The following is an 18,137-nucleotide window of genomic DNA, read 5'->3' on the forward strand; positions in this document are numbered from 1 at the left end:
TCTATTTGCAAAGGAATCTCTGCCGAATTTGTTTTTGAGAATTCGGATAGTTAGTCAAAGGAGGAAACCATGGGAGGAAAATTGAAGATAAGGTTAGGAGAGTTAAGATTGAAACCTTCTGCTTAACTACAACATCAGTTTGACATTCGAGGATGAATGTTTCTAAGTGGGAGAGAATTTAAAGCCCCGGGATTTTTTATTTTTTTAAAATCAAGCTTATTATAAGCTTAGGAGAATGATTAATGAGATCTTGATATATGTGGGAGCCCATATAAGGGTAACAAGATCATTACGATTATTGAGCATGAATGGATAAAGGCATAACTTGGAATGGTTGGGAAAAGATGGAGGAGGAGATCCTAGCAGACCTGCGTAGGCAAAAACAGCATGCTGAGTAAGGGGAGGCTTATGTTGCGTAGGCTATGCAAGCATGCGTAGCAAAACTGCGTAGGCTACGCAATTTATTTTCTATAAGTATGAGGAGGTCGGGGAGAGAGAAAGAGGTGCAAGATTTTGGAGCCTTGAAATTCTAGAGAGAGAAAGGGCCAATCCCTACACTTAATACACTTCAAGGTATGATTTCTTGACAAATTTATAATGTTATAACATCATTGGATACTAGAACTAACACATATATAGATTCAATCCATAGGATTGCACTTGAATCTTGAAGAATCACCGAGAACACTAAAGAAGAGATTTTGTAGGGTTTGCTTCAAAAGGTAATTTCCTCTACTCGAATCTCGTTATGAGGTATATATGAGTGTATTTAGGGTATTCATGATATTGGGAGGTGATTGAGTGTGAGTATTTATGAAATCCTTTTTGGATATTTATATTGGTAGTTGGGAAGACAATAAATAGTAAATTGAGGTATTACATGGAGATTGTTGAGTTGTTTATAAACCCAATAGACTATTAAGTACTATATACGAGATTGTTAAGCAAAGGTGAGCACATATAGTAGGAGATATGAACCCTAAGTACCTACAGTCAAGAGCTAAGTTCTAAATGGATCTTGTTGGTATCGTTGGATAACTCTTGACTCATGTGAGATATAATTGTGTAGATTGAGATTAGTTGAAAACCTCGGATACTTGTGGTGGATTTTTTGGAGCGTATCAAGGTATGTTGAAACCTACTACTTCATGGAGTTTCTCTCCAAACTCACATATCATAAATTAGTTTTGAACTTGATTCAAATTATGGATCCTAGCTTGTGGAGACGAGTAGGCTGGGATTTCACCATTCCTTGCTTTTAAATGTTTAAGTGCCATTGACATGTTTATTGAAAGTGTAATGTTTTGAAATCTACTTATATGTTAGAGTGGCACTTGTTGAACTAAAAGATAAATTCTAATTTGTTAATTACTTTTAACATAGAAATGGAAAATGCTTAGTTCAATTTTTGTTCAAATGTTTGGATCGGTTATGAACACCATGATTTGATTTAAAAGAGATTTCTTTTAGGCTTTTAAGTTATGAATCAAATTTAGAAAATTCAAATATTTTGGGAGTTACTAGTGGAGACCACCGAGATTGGTTCGAATCTTGAATTCATTACCATGGAACTACACGTACCGGTGTAGGGACACATTCCAAGGTTAAGCCAAGGTTTGTAGGATAAAGTCCCAAAATTTGTGGGCAATGATCATTACTAAATGTAATGAGGTTAAGTCGACTCGTACGGTACTATGAGAATCGCCCAGACAAGTAGGGTCAAATACTTGTGCCTAGGCTGATCACCTAGTATTGTTTTTAGTATGTCGGTGTCGGTATAGTGCTCCTGTTGAAGATAAAAGCCTCACATGATATTGGTTGAACTTTAAATGTTAAAGGAAGTGACTTTGAAATATGGTTTACACTATTATTTCATTTCCTTGTTTAAATTATGATTTGGTATAAATGTCTCCTTGTTATATCAATGCTTTGCATATCCCTTGACCTATCTTCTTATCTTGTCCCACTACTTGGGGGAATGGTCCAGGATTCATAATAAGCATGTGGAGCTTAGGCCCTTTGGCCAAATTTTCATTTATGTTTTCAGATACCGGTCCTAAGCAGTGTGAGCCCCGTGGATAGGACAACTCCACATTTCCATTTGGTACTTTTGGTGAGGCTCCACTCTTACTATCATGGAGTAGTATTTACTTTATACTTTTGGGTCACTGAGGCCTGTCTTGGTCGACTATTTTCATTTCGGATCTTAGAGATTTCATAGACATTAGTAGTTTATTCTGTTGGTTGTAAGCTATAGTAACTCATATGGCATACATGAATGAACCGTTATCGTTATGTCTTTTATTTAATGAAAAAGATTGTTTTAAATAGTTATATCTCATGCATGGATTTTATTATTTAAAATGCTTATGTTTCAAAAGGGTTTTCGCATGCACATAAGAGTAGGTTAGTACATGGGTTTGGTTTGCTCGGGTTGGGTAGTATACCAAGTGCTAGTCACGTGGGTCTTGGGTCGTGACAGTCCGGTCGCAGATTCTAACAACAATACTTTGCATCTCCAGTTGAAGATCAACCAGATCGACCAACTCCACAAGGAGATGGACGAGATCCAAGTAATGGCCGACGGGTTGAAAAACAAGATGGACCTGCTGGCCTCAGATAAGGATACCGCGCAGGCCAAGCTATCTTCGGTGGAAGTTCAGCTTCGGGTGGCGAAGGATAAGGCTGATACACGGGCTCAACGAAATGAGGATCTCCAAGCACAACTGCGCTCGGCCGTCGCTGAAAGGGATGCCCTTGGTAAAGAGTTCGAAATAACGAGGTTCAGGTTAGAGATAACCTCGACCGATGTTGACAAGATGGTGGCCCAAGACAAGGACGATGTTGAAGTAGCTGAGGCCCGCCTGAAGACCACTGCTAAGTACGTGAGACGGCTATCCCGAAGGGAGACCCTCGAAAAAATCCATTCCCGTGGATTCAACCTATCTGCCGAGATAGATGAGGCAAAAAGACTAAAGGTCAAGGCGAAGAAGCTAGCTGAACCCCAAGGTCAAAAGGGCTCCGAGGGTTCTGAAGAATCCGAAGGCCTCGACAGTTCTAGTGACGAGTCGGGCTCCGGTGAAGATCGGGCGTAAATTCCTTAGGATTTTTTTTTTGTTTTTGTATCCTGTACATATTTTCTGTTGAGGCCATTTTTGTTAGGCATTTGTAAAGATATTCCGGAATATATAAAAATTTTCCCTTTTGGCAGTTTTCAAATCTATTATCTTAGCATCTTTTTACAATTGCAAATATTTTAATGCCTTAGCACAGAATCAAACGTAGTAATAAGTCATTTTTCGGAGGTCCGAACAAAACCTGTCCTCGATGCAATTTTTGCTTGAAACTTATGAAAACTCGGAGTGACCGGAAATTTTTCCAAGATGCTTGCTTAAATATTTTTAGACTACGCCTTTGCCGAGGGTAACCTTTGAATAGGTTCAATTTTTTTTTGAACGCCTTATATTTTGATTACGAGCTTTGAACGTCTCCGTGCCTCCGAATTTTAATAACTCGAGCCGCCCAAACTTATTTCGGATGACAGTCCCCAAGTGGGGGTAGCCCTTTGGGCTCGGATAGGGGTGGCCCTTGGGCTCGATAGTCCCCGGGTAGGAATAGCCCTTAGGCTCGATACTTTTAAGAAGCAAAAATGTGTATTAGCAAGGTAGAAACATTTTTTCATTTCTGTATGCAACGTACAAGATTGTAAGCGTGTAGAAGCTCGTATTATGGCTAAGGTAGCCTACGCGGGCACGGTTCACTTGACCGTTTGGCCCTTACAATAAATCCTAACCACCGAGCCTAGGTTGTTCAAGAACAAAGTATCCTTCCTTCCTTGCTATAAAGCTTGACCCGAGGGTGATGGCCCCCAGTATTCGAGGTTGATCTCGAGAGGGCTCGGATACTGTTGATGCGACCATTGAATTCGATTTAAAATCGGTTTTCGATTTTACATTAGCATGATTTACTGTTGCCTCGTTAAAACCCTTGTCAGAAAACCCATTTGGGACAAATCCGATTCAAGGAAAAAATAGTGCAACGCGTACTTTCAGACCTAATAACCACATTCTCCTTTGGTTGTTGCCTGCAAGTGTTAGTACAATTCATAAAAAGGGTGAATGAGATCGTACCTTAGTAGTAGTAGTGTTTTAAGTGCGTCATGTTCTAGTTGTTCGGTAGCTGTGCATTGTTTCCTATTTCGAGTTTGTATGAACCTTTGCCGGTAATCCCGATGACTCAATATGGTCCTTCCCAATTCGGTCCTAGCTTCCCTTCGGTCGTGTTCCAGGTGTGCAGTGTTACGTTTCTTAACACCAAGTCCCCGATATTAAAGTATCGGAGGTTGGCTCTTCGGTTGTAATATCTATCTATCCGCTGTTTCTGGGCAGCCATCCGGACTATGTTTTGGGGTATGGTCTTGTTCGTAGACTCCTCCTGTTCGTTCCCACTAAGGTGATAGGGTATTGACAAGATCTTTTTGATCTTATGGTCCTCAAAAAGTTTGCTTACCTTGCTGCCAATGAACTAGTTACCGTCATCACACACTATCCCAGTCGGTATTTTGCACCGGCATATTATGTGGTCCCAAATGAATTCGATGATTTCTTTTTCCCGGACCTTCTCGAACACTTGAGCTTTGACCCACTCAGAAAAATAGTCATTCATAAACAATATAAATTGAGCCTTACCGGGTGCCCACAATAGGGGACCGACAATGTCCATTCCCCATTTCATAAACGGCCAAGATGACAGGACCGGATGCAGTAGCTCTCCGGGTTGATGGATCATTAGTGCATGCCTTTGACAATCGTCGCATCTCCATACAAAGCCCTTCCCATCTTTCTCTATGTCGATCCAATAATAGCCGGCACTGATTTTCTTACGAACCAAAGATTCTGCCCCCGAATGGTTTCCACAGGTGCCTTCGTGAACTTCCCTTAAAACATATTCGGTGTCCCCCGGACCCAAGAATATGGCAAGTGGTCCATCGAATGTTCTTATGAACAGAGTACCTTAGGATAGGCTAAACCTGGCTGCCTTCGTGCACATGGCTCTCAACTCTTTAGGATCCGAGGGCAACTTCCTAGTATTCAAGTAGTCTATATACTTGTTTCTCCAGTCCCAAGTTAAAATCATTGAGTTTATCTCGACATGGCCTTCTTCCACTACTGATTTCATGAGTTGTACGACCATTCCCGAGCTGAATTAATTTTCTTCAACCGATGACCCAAGTTAGCCAGAGCATCGGCTTCGCTATTTTGATCCTGGGGTACGTATAGTAAGGTCCATATCTCGACAAGGGAGTCGCAATTAGCTTCGACCACTTTGGCCCCCGAGCTTTTAGCCAATTTGAGATCTGCAATCATGGCCTCATACTCGGCCTCATTGTTAGTCAATTTCACAGTTTTAATAGATTGCCTAACTATGTTACCCATAGGCGGCTTCAAAACGATGCCGAGTACGAACCCCTTCGCGTTCGAGGCATCATCCGTAAAGAGAGTCCAGATTCCCGAGGAAGTCCCCGAGGTTAACAACATTTCCTTTTCGACTTCAGGTATTAAGATCGGCGTGAAGTCGGTCATGAAGTCTGCCAAAATTTAAGATTTGATAGAGCTACGGGGTCGATATTCGATATCGTACACGCTAATTTCTACGGCCCATTTGGCCAATCGGCCCGAGATCTCGGGTTTGTGCATTATGTTCCTTAGTGGGTAAGATGTTACGACACATATGGGGTGGCATTGAAAATATGGCTTTAACTTTCTGGAGGCGCTTAGCAAAGTGAGCGCCAATTTTTCTAGGTGAAGGTATATTGTTTTGGCCTCGCCTAGAGTTCTACTAACATAATAGATAGGAAATTGCATACCTTCCTCTTCCCGGACTAAGACTCCATTTATCGCTATCTCGGATACCGCTAAGTACAGGTACAACTGCTCGTTTTCCTTCGGAGTATGGAGCAAGGGTGGACTCAAAAGGTACCGTTTGAGTTCTTCCAAAGCTTGCTGGCACTCCGGGGTCCATGAAATGTTATTGTTCTTCTTCAATAATGAGAAGGACCGATGGCTCTTATCGGAGGACCTCGATATGAACCGGCCCAGGGCAGCTTTGCACCCAATTAGCCTTTGAACGGCCTTGACATTGTCCACCAAAGTGATATCTTCTATAGCTTGGAATTTGCCGGGATTGATCTCGATCCCTAGGTTGGACACCATGAATCCAAGGAACTTCCCGTATCCGACCCCGAATCCAAGCTTAGCCTTATTTTCTGCTTAACCGGGTGGAACTTCGATCTAAGATTATCTTATGAGTGGTTGCTTCTGGCGGGATCCCTATCATATCTAGATGGGACAAAGCAAAACAACCCACGTTAGCTATAAGGAATCTAATGAGTTTTTTCCTGAGCTCGGGAGTTAAACCTGTGCCCAGGTATACCTTCCGATCGGGCAAGTGTTTGATCAATATGACTTGCTCCAGCTCCTCGATCATCGATTTGGTGGCATCAATATCGTCAGAGGCGATGAACGACTTAAGAACTTCGTAATCATCATCCTCGCTCCCCTCTTGCTCAAGGCCGGTGTCGGTGAGACCTATTTAGTTTCTTCCTTCCTAACCAACTCCGGGTTCTTTGATGTCGAGAGTGCTTACATCGGGATCACCTCATCGACCGCTAACATTCTTTTGCGGCCGGCTGCTCTCCGTAAACTGTCTTGATCCCTTCCGGTGTGGGGAACTTCAATGCCTAGTGGAGTGTCGAGGGTATTGCCCTAATATTTTGAATCCATGGTCTTCCGAATAGAGCATTATATCTCATATCCCCTTCGATCGCGTAGAACTTTGTTTCCTGAATGGTTCCGGACACTCAAAGGGTTATCTCCCCTTTAGTAGTTTCACATGCCATGTTGAATCCGTTTAAGACGCGGACTGTAGGCACTATTTGGTCTTGTAGACCCAGCTGCTCTACGACCCTCGATCTGACGATATTGGCCGAGCTACCTGGATCAATCAACACACGCTTAACTCGAGATTTATTTATAAGTACAGATATTACCAGTGCATCATTATGCGGGTTGCACGATGCCTTCAGCGTCCTCATCGTTGAAAGAGATGGTTCCCTCTGGCATGTAATCTCGGGTTCGCTTTTACCTTGTAATGGACACCTTAGTGAGCTTCAGCATTGGCCCCTGGGGGACGTCGACTCCACCAATGATCATGTTAATGAAGTGCTAAGCTTCCTCTTGCTCGGTCTATTTGTTGGAGTCCCTATTCTAATAAGTGGGGATTTTGACTACTTATTAGCGCCTTTTAGCTTTTGTTTTAGTCCAAAAGAATTTAATTGTGTTCTCGAAAACTGATAAAATGTGCTAAATTGTAGGAATATTGGAAGATGGATTCCCGAGATGAAATCCAACTCAAAAATGAGTAATCTAAACTCAAGGCCATAAAAGACACAGAAGCTCAGAAGTGCGGACCACAGAATATCATCTGCGACTGCAGATGATGAAGAAAATGGCAGCAGATCTTTGTGCAAAGTACGGTCCGCACATGAATTGTGCGGCCGCAGAAGATGGCTAGGAACAAAAGTGCAGAGAATGTGCATTCCAAGTCTCCCAGAAGCGCGGTCCGCACTAGAATCTTGCGGTCGCAGAAGAAGTGCTACGGGGCCGCAGATATAATTGTGCGGACCGCAGAAGAGCAAGATGTGACCGCAGTTACAATTCTGCGGACCGCAGAAAGAAGGCATCGCGGCCGCAGATTAGAATTATGCGGCCGCAGACCTCCAGTTCCTACAAGTTGAGGAAATTTGCGGACCGCACATGGAATTGTGCGGCCGCAAAACCTCCCGAAGGGTATTTTTGTCCAAAATTTTCAGCCTTGTATAAATAGACGAGTTTTACAATTTTAGATCAACTTTTGACATCAGCAGCTACAGTAGCCGTTTCTCTTTATTTCTTTTAGTAATTTTTCATATTTTGGGATATTTTAACATAGATTTTATCATTTTGATTTCACAATATGAGTTTATTTATCATTTCTTCTTCTATTTCTTCAATTTCAAGCATGAGTAGCTAGATTTTCACTAGGGCTGTGATCCAACCCTAGGGTGTAAACCTTATGGGTGTTTAATTTGATGCTTGTTTATGGTTGGGTATTTATTATTTAGCCCTGTTCATGCTTTAATTTGTAGAATTAATGGTTGCAAATATTAGTTCATACCTATTTGACTTGGTATGTACTTGAGAAAGAGAGACTTAGTCTAGAAAAAAAACTTGGCTAACAAGAAATTGGGTTAATCGAGAGATTGATAATCCCAATTAAAGGGTTCAACCTAGAGATAATAATAATCCGACTTGAGCTTTTATCAACCGTTTTGTGCAATACCCATTTGGACTTGAGAAAGCCAAATGGGGCAAAATCACTCTCTGACCGAGAGGCATTGAGTGGGTAATTGAGTGTTGATAGCAATAGCACACCCCGATTAATAAAATAAGCATTAAGGTTTATATCCCATTAGTCAAACACCTAGACGATGGTCATAGCCCTAGGCTTTTTACAAAACTTGAAAAACAACAAAAATAATTTCTTAGTTTTATTTCTCAACTTGCACTCTTACTTTTAAATTAGACTTAAAAACAACTCCAATTTGTGAAAGTGTAAATTGAGATAGTCAAATTCACATACTACAATATATACTCCTAACTCCCATATATAGCTCCATGTGAAAATCGACCCTGACTCTTATTGGGTACTGTCATTGCATTCGACCGTTTCATAACCTTGAATTGAGGTGTGAAATTGGACGAGATCATGTGCTCCCAGGATTTGATCGACCCTGGAATTGTATGTTTTGCCCGTTATTGAATAATCGTGCCACTTCTTCTCTTAGCTATCAGCAATCTTCGGTCCTGTGGCCGTGAGTGACATGATAATTACGCATTAGGTTGGGCTCACTTTGGGCAGGATCAGACTGCAATGGCCCAGGTCACTTGGTATCTTTGATGCGTCCGATGGCAGATACGATGCCGTCAGCATTGACGCTGAAGTTGTCTTCCGATAACCTCGGTGTCTCCCTAGCCCTGAGTGGCCTGTTGAAATTGTTTTTGCTCATAAGTCCCCGGCTATTATGACCTCGATCGCTTCTCTTTTCATTCCTCGCAGGGTTACGTCCGGATCCGCTGCCCTTTCGATCTCCGCTATACGGTTGATATCGATCTCTGTTTGGTCTTGGTTCATGATCGACGACTCTTCTAGACTTGTCATTAGTTCTGATGGGATATACGGACCCAGAGGGGCCCCCAAGCTGATCATCCTCGACTCTGATTTTCTATCGGTACCTATTATGGATGTCAGCCCAAGTTACCGCCAATTACTCTATTAAATTCTGTTTCAGCTGCTGTGAAGCCAATGAGCATTGGGGGTTGAGTCCTTGAGTGAATGCTTGAATTGCCCAATCGTCCGCAACCGGAGGCAGGTCTATTCTTTCCATTTGAAACCTCGATACGAACTCCCTGATCATTTCGTTATCTCTTTATTTCACTTTAAAGAGGTCCGATTTTCTGGCCTCGACCTTGATGGCCCCAACATGAGCTTTTACGAAGGCATCTACAAGCATAGCAAATGAATTAATGGAATTAGAGGGTAGGTTGTGATACCATATCATTACGCCTTTAGACAGGATTTCTCCGAACATTTTCAGCAGAAACGACTCGATTTCGTCATCTTCTAAGTCATTTCCCTTGATGGCACACGTGTAGGAGGTCACGTGTTCATTTAGATTTGTGATCCCGTTATACTTTGGAATTTCGGGCATACCGAGCTTCTTCAGGATTGGTTTCGGAGCTGCACTCGGAGGGAAAGGCTTTTGGACAATTTTCTTGGAATCCAGGCCTTTCAATATCGGGGGTGCTCCTGGGATTTGATCAACCCTGGAGTTGTAAGTCTCCACTTTTTTGTCGTTGGCCTCGATCTTCTTTTCCCCCGATTCCACCCACTTCGTCAGCTCCTCAAGCATCTTTATTATTTCGGGGTTGGTCCTGGGTTCAACTTCACCCGGCCTGTCTGTGGTTGGTTCATTTTTGTGGGTGTTTTCCCGGGATGGTTCAGGCTCAACTCTGGTGGGGGCGCGACTTTGGTTCTGCAACTAGGCTATCTCCGCATGTTGAGCTTGTAATATTTCGAAGATCACCCGTAAATTGATCCCATTGCCTTCGTCGTCATGTGTACCCCGGGCTATCGATCAAGCTCCCCCGCGAACGCTGTTTTCGGAGTTCGTAGGAAAGTTTGCGTCGATGGCCACATGTGAGTTGACATCGATTGGGTCCGCGGCCGGGACTCCACTGGGATCGACAAGGGGGCACCTCGTTACTAGGTACCATATTGTTGTTCTCGCCATGGTGACCGGACTCAGCATCCAACGTTCAAGTAAGCAGATTGAGAGTTTGATATTTTTAATTTGACCTGAAATTAAAATCTCAAAGAACAAGCGTAAAACAGTGTGCGTTAAATTTGTATCAAATTACCACTATTATCCCTAGCCCCCCGATGGGCGCCAAACTGTTTACCCTTAAAACGGATAATTATTGAATTTATACGCGGTTTTAAGGATATGTGAATTAATTCAATACAAGTGATTAATGACGTTAGATTAGCAAATGAAAGATATAATAATTGGCCAAACCAATGATAAAAGTGATCCCGAGCTCAGTTAATAGCTCAACGAGGAACCTGCCTTCGGTTCCGAGCTTGCACTTATGAAGAACTTATGAATAAAAATAAGAACTTTGAATAACTTTTAGAAACAGAGAGAATAGAACTAAATTGCATTAGTATACGTGTTACAATGTATTTTATGAATAATAAGTTTCCTCATTTATATAGTAGGGGAGTTTTACCCTAAGTACAATCCTAAGAAAGGAAAAAATCTTCCGTTTCGCTAATCACTAATTTTCTGCCGATACGGGCAGAAATTCACGCCGTGATATCCGGTTGGGCGTGGACATCACGGCCCTTTGTTAGTCGTGTGCGGTTGTTTGGTAATGCTCTCCGAAGTCTTGAGGCTCGAACCGGTCCCGGAGGACGTGGTCCTGATGCCCCCGAGGGAAGGTGTTTTGCTTGAGCCCCGATACGAGGAGCTTCTCACTTTGACTCTGATTCCTTACGGTCACGTTCCTTCTCCGTTTGCCTCACTGGGAAACCGGGGTGCTTAGTGAGCTCGGTTTTACCGTATACAGGATTAACTAAAGCTTCTTCAAACCGAAGCTTATTAGTGCGGTAATGGGACTAGATCTCTAGCTATAGTTTGGTTGAAATTTTTCTAGACGATGAGGAGATGTTACCAAACCAGTTAATGTCCTCCGTTTAACACTCATTTCCACAAGTGGCCTGCGAATGTCTTTTTGTTCTAACGGCAGGTTAAAAACTTTATGCCAAAACAATTGAAGCAGTGAAAGCCCCGTATCAGACACTTGGCCTGCTATCAACACGAATGGTCATAAGAATAATCATAAATATATGATACTACTATATTAACGAGATTTTAATGTACGATAAATATGCTATAAGATTTTTAAAAAAATTTAAATTATATACATTGACAATGTAAAGAATTTTACAGTATTAGTATAATTTAACTAATTATATTAAATTATTAGTTTGTATTCTACACAATAAGACTGTTAGTAAAACTGTGTTAAAAACCAGAAAACTAAAAAAGCAAAAAAAACAAAAAAGTTAGTTCAACAAACAGAAACAGAAAATAACTTCGAGCCCAGAAGTCGCTTGTGTATCCTTAAGGAATTTAATCTCTTCACTGTTGCTCTAGATTTTGGATTAGTTCCTCCAAGAATAAGTATTATGTGATAGCGAAAATATAAATCACAGAATTTCGGCGAACTCAAACGGCGGAGCAAATCACACTTTATACTTACTTTTTGCTTTGAAAAATAATGCAGAAATGCAGGAGAGGGGACTTCTTGTAGATTTTGGTGGTGAAAAAATAAAACCTAGCCTCTGAATTTATAGCTAACCAGTTGAGGTTTCAACTGGTGGCCTGTTTATGGAAATTAAAGGTGCCTCTTCGACAGAATTAAATTTCTGTTGATGAACTTTTGGTTGCGAATTTTTTAAATTCGGAAATGACCGTTGGAAAATTACTGCGAAAAATTAAAATTCCGCAAAAATATGAGAAAAGGAAAAATAAATAACGAAAAAGAAAAATAAATTTGGTCTTTTAGTGTAAAAATTCCATACATTGTTAATGCACCAAATTAAAGTAAAACTCTTTTAAGGAAATATGGAGGATAGAATAAAGTAGGCAAACTGTCGAAGAAACTCTTTCGTCTAAATCTCTCTCATCCAAATTACTAATACCATAACAGTCATAGTGCAACGATCCAACAACTATGATCAATCAAAATCCACTAAAATCTATAAATAGACAAACCTTCCCATATCACTTTGTTATATATATCACTTCCATACCCTCTTATCATACTTTAAAGTTTTTCCATACGTTCCTCCATAATATTCTGTGTCACAATTCTTTTTCAATAGAAAACGCCATAACATATAGCAATATATCATGGCAGTGCAAAGGATTCTTTTTTTGTTCACCATTATTTTTTTAGTTCTATCAAATTCATCATGTAACGGAAGCTTCAATGAGGATAATGAAAATGATGATTTTTTCATATCAGCTGATCACAACATGAATCTAAAACAAGAATTTGGTCATGATTTTCAAGCTTACCCTTCTTATTTGAGCACCATTACTGAATACGACAAATTTCAAAGTCGAATTCATGGTTTCAATAATATTGAAGAAGTTGCCAATAGGGTTGCATTTATTGATGTAAGTAAATTTGGAGCTAAGGGTGATGGAGTTACAGATGATACTACGGTAAGTACTTAAAATATAATTAGAGAGTGTGTGTGTGTATATATATATATATATATATATATATATATATATATATATGTGTGTGTGTGTGTGCTAAATTAAGATTGGGTGTGTAAGTCCACCGTATGTTTGGTACCAGTGGCGAAGCCAGAAATTTTTCTAAGGGTGTTCAAACTTAAAAGAAGTAAAAAAAAAAAGAACATGCGACAAAAGATGTTCAATATATGTTAATATATCTTTAAAACCTAATTTTTACCTATATACGCAGTGTAATTTTTCGAGTAAGGGTGGTTAGTTGACCACCCTTAGCAGACCGTAGCTTCGCCCGTGATTGGTACGATGGAAGTTAATTTCGGAGAGTTTTTCTTTAGAAAAAAGTCATTTTCTGATATTTGGTTATAAGAAAAATGTTTTTCATCAAATTTTAAATATTATTATTAATCATTAATGCTCAATAATGTCATCAAAACACTGTCCAATTCAAATATTATTATTATTATTTTCTAATATATATACTTTTTACGAAAAATATTTTTAATTCACCCACCAAATATGGAAAATGACTTTCATCGTAGCAACGCGATCGGAATTTCTTCTAAGAGTTTACCAGTGCTACATGTGGTATTGTTAATTTCTTATCGTGTGAAATGATCTTAATTTTAGGCATTTGAGAAAGCTTGGAAAGAAGCATGTTCATCTAACACACCTGTGCTCTTTGTGGTGCTACACAACAAGAATTATCTTCTGAAACAAATCACATTTTCAGGTCCATGCAAATCTTCCATTTCAATGCAGGTTAGAATATTGGTTACTTATTATTAAAGCTGGAAGAAAATAAAAGATGTTTTTATCATAGGAACTTAGTTTTTTTTTTCTTTTTCAAATTATTGTGCAGATATTTGGATCTTTAGAAGCATCAGATAATATATCGGACTATAGTAAAGATAGAAGGCATTGGATTCTTTTTAATAATGTTCAAAACTTGGTTGTTGGAGGAGGAGGAGTTATCAATGGCAATGGAAAAATATGGTGGCAAAATTCTTGCAAAATCAATAAATCTCTGGTAATTAACCTTGCCTATTTTTATCGTATACTAATTTTCAGAGATATTTTTCTAGTTTAGAAAATCATCAGTTGCTTTATAATACTGATTGTTACTATTTCTCCATATGCAGCCATGCAAGAATGCACCAACGGTACGTTCATTTGATATTGGAATCATGGGAGCAATAGTAAAGTTGTCTTCGTCTGACCTATAGGTCCTGAGTTCGAGCCGTAAAAATAGCCACTAATATTTGCATTAGGTTAGGCTGTCTATATCATACCCCTTGGGGTGCGACCCTTCCCCGGATCCTGCATGAACACGGAATACCTTGTGCATCGTGCCACTCTTTTTTTTAAATATAGTTTGAATTATTTATCTAGTTAATTAAAGCTAAAAGAGTTTATGCACAGGGCTTAACCTTCTACAATTGCAAGAATTTGAAAGTGAAGAACCTTAAGATTAAAGATGCACAACAAATTCATGTCTCATTTGAGAGATGTACTAATGTTGAAGCTTCAAATTTGATGGTGACTGCTCCAGAAATTAGCCCTAACACTGATGGAATCCATGTAGCAAATACTCAAAATATCCAAATTTCTGACTCTATCATTGGAACAGGTTATTTAATTTTTAATTCATTAATTGCCAATGATTACTGTTTTTATTTTTCTTATATGAACACAGATACAAATTACAAATTACTATTCTTGGAAAAATGATATTATTTGTTGGATAGGTGATGATTGTATTTCAATTGCGAGTGGATCCCAAAAGGTGCAGGCCACGGATATTACTTGTGGTCCAGGTCATGGTATCAGGTATTTAAGGAAAAAAAATACTTTTTTCTACACTTTAAAAAAGAAACAGAATAAATTTCAACTTTTTGTAGTAGCATTTTTATTGATAGGTACTTGAAAATTTAACTACCATGCCCCTTTCCCTGACCCTTTTAACATTTTGGGTGTGTTTGGTATGAATAAAAATATTTTCCTATAAAATGAGTGTTTTATTATTTATTTTTCGTGTTTGGTTGGTGAGTAAAAAAATATTTTCTAGTATTTGGTTAGAGAGTAAAAAATAATTTTGAGAAAAATAACTTTCTATGCCAATCTCCTCACCCTCCCCCCAAATCTCCATGTTTACTGTGGTGCTCCCCCCCTCCCCAAACCCCTCCCCACCCAATGTTTCATGACTCTATTTTCTTCAAGAATTCAATATTGAAGTTTACTTTTTCACACAAGAACAATATTGAAGTTGTGGAACTGAAATAGAAAATACTCTCTTGCTGAAACAAAACAAAAATACTCTTTCTAAACCATGAAAAGAAATTATTTATTTTTGTTGAAATGAAAGAAAATAATTTTTCTACATCATGAAAAGAAAATACTCGTTTTGTTTAAATGAAAAAGAAAGTACTCTATCTATGAAATTAAAAACAATTACTCTAATAATATTTTTATTTAGGGGTGGGATGGGGGTGGGCCGAGAGGGGTAGGTGGGGTTGGATGGGTGGTGGGGTAGGGGTGGTTTTGGGGGTGGGGTGCTAGGAGGGGGTGTGAAGTATAGAGTGGGTTGAAAAATAGTTTTGGAAAATATTTTTCGGGAAACATTTTCCTCCAATTTGAGAAAAATTAGTTCATAAGAATAATGTTTTTCAAAACATTTAATCTAACAAAACATGAAAAAGAAAAATATTTTCCTTAATACAAAGCACATCCTTTATTTTCTTTATTCATATCTTGGGATGTTGGGGAGAATTTATAAGTCCTTTATTTATAATTTCATTATTTCTCACTAATATCAGAGGAAAAGCAATGATTATTGATGAAATATTTTTGTAGTACCTATAATCTTTTGTCTAATTCGCTCTTATTTCCTTTCTTTAATTTATTTTTTCTCTTGGGCGGGCCTGGTTAATTCGATTAGTATTGGAAGCTTAGGATCAGGGAATTCAGAAGCTCATGTGTCTGATGTTATTGTGAGTAGAGCCAAGCTTTCTGGTACTACAAATGGACTTAGGATCAAGACTTGGCAGGTATGCCTTCTCTTCCTTTACTTAGATTCAAAACGACAAGGAGAATAATTAATTAGTATTCCAATTACTAGGTGAATTTGAATTGAAGATATTGAGTTATCAGAGAGTTTAAATACATATTTTAAAAAAAAAACATTATAATGTTGTGTATGCAGGGAGGATCTGGAAATGCGAGCAACATCATATTTCAAAATGTGGAAATGCAAGGAGTAAAGAACCCCATAATCATAGACCAAAATTATTGTGATCAACATGATCCATGCAAACAACATGTAAGAAATTTTTTACTTAGCCGGTCCATAATAAATGGCTTTTTGGCCTTTTTATTTTGGTCTAAAATAAGTGTCATTTTACATAATCAAGAAGAAATTAACTTTATTTTTTTTTTTCAAAATTTTTCCTTATTTGCATATCTCAATGTGTCAAGTTAACAATATACAAATATTAATTAAGGGCAATTTAATTAAAATTCTCTAGGAGTTAGCATTTTCTTAAGGGGTGAGCCAAAGACCAAAAAGTCACTTATATAGACGGGAGGGAGTACTCATTAATTGAAAAAGTTTCTTTTGAAAACAAAAATAAAAAAGGCGGGGTGGGGGAGAGATCTTTTTAACAAGATGTTGGATATATAAAAGCGAAAAAAAAAAATTCGATTTTTTTATTATCAAATTTATTCCTTCCTAAATCTGTAGTTGATTAATAACCCGTTGTAGTAGGTCATTGCACCAATATTTCAGTTTACAGAATCGTTATATAGTTAGTTATTTGTAGTTATTATTTTTGAAATAACCTGATATATATAGTCTAAAAACTTTACCTTTTGATCATGCATAAAAAAGTAAACTCTTTTTATATTTGTCACTTGTCTCAGAGTTCGGCAGTTCAAGTGAAAAATATTGTCTATCAGAACATCATAGGTTCAAGTGCAACGAATGTGGCCATAAATTTTAATTGCAGCAAAAGCTTTCCATGTGAAGGTATTGTAATGCAGAATATAAATTTGGTAGGGGAAGGTGGAACTGCAAAGGCTATTTGCAGTAATGTCGAATTCAGCAATATTATTGGAACTGTCTCACCACATTGCCCATGAGAAAGTTTTCAAGAATAAATTAAACTCTCTTGTAATCATTTTTTCTATAAATTTTTAAGTAGTGTATTGTTAATATTCTTTTAGGGAATTTGTAGTAGGTGTACATAATACAACACATAATAAAAAGGAATATTATGTTTTGGAGTCTTAATAAGATTAATTCTAATCATAAGATTCACATGAGTATTTGTTATGAACCCGAATTCACGACACAAAGTAAACGAGGGAAAGGATAGGTTTAATTCATAAACTCAAAGAATAATTACAATAACAGAAACTAGAACTAAGAAGGAGATTAAGAGAAAAAGGATAGAGAGAGCCGAGGGAGAACAGAAAGAGATAGTCCAGAGGAAGAAGCCAAAAGAACGGAGACGAGAGGGAAACAGAGTTCTCAACAATACGCAATCCAAAAATTACTGACTTTTACTCTTTTAATAGAATAGTTCTTGGGTTCACTACTCAATCCGGATCCCAAATTAGTCACAATGTTGCTTGTTCTCAGCCCAATAGCTATTTGTGTGTTGTTATTCTTATCGGGTTGTGGTTAATTCATAACAGTATTATTCTTTGTAGATACAAAGTAATCTTTAATTGTTTATGTATGAAGTGATTCTTTTGGTATTCTCATGAACTTAACTAATTTCAGCAATCATCAACACTAATCAAAACCAGTTTTAACAGGCCAAACTTAACTCATTATAACGATTAGTCTAACTTAACTCTTATTGCTTCCTCTAGCTCATCTTAAAAAATTTAGCACATCATTAGAAAAGTTCATTAAAAATCATTAATTATAAAAATTCTGTGATTAAATTATTCTTTATTTTTCCTCAAAATGAGTAATAACTGTTGAGAATCCTTTTCGATAATTGTGTAAGTTATTTATTGGAGCAAGAATAAATATGAAAAAATAATTAAATGCTTTTTTTTATTTTCTAAATGAAATTCATTTATTTTAAACCAAATTTGTCTGATTATAACGACATTAAAATGAATGAAAATGACGGGAGGGAATAATAAAAATGTCGTTATAAAGAAAAGAAAAAAGAAAAAGATACCCCCACCCCCCCCA

The 18,137-nt window shown here is 38.2% G+C and overlaps 1 protein-coding gene across 1 annotated transcript; it reads left to right on the plus strand.

Annotated features, from left to right (window-relative positions):
* The first annotated feature begins 12,496 nt into the window (after positions 1-12,496).
* LOC107796563 (polygalacturonase-2-like) lies at positions 12,497-18,108 on the plus strand. The gene is made up of 9 exons (XM_016619357.2): positions 12,497-12,895; positions 13,559-13,690; positions 13,791-13,958; positions 14,071-14,091; positions 14,351-14,558; positions 14,677-14,758; positions 15,867-15,975; positions 16,131-16,247; positions 16,847-18,108. The coding sequence occupies exons 1-9, from the start codon at positions 12,578-12,580 to the stop codon at positions 17,063-17,065; spliced, it is 1,374 nt and encodes a 457-aa protein (XP_016474843.1). The 5' UTR covers positions 12,497-12,577; the 3' UTR covers positions 17,066-18,108.
* The last annotated feature ends 29 nt before the right edge of the window (positions 18,109-18,137 follow it).

Source organism: Nicotiana tabacum, chromosome 24 (assembly GCF_000715075.1).
Source record: "Nicotiana tabacum cultivar K326 chromosome 24, ASM71507v2, whole genome shotgun sequence".
NCBI classification, from domain to species: Eukaryota; Viridiplantae; Streptophyta; class Magnoliopsida; order Solanales; family Solanaceae; genus Nicotiana; species Nicotiana tabacum.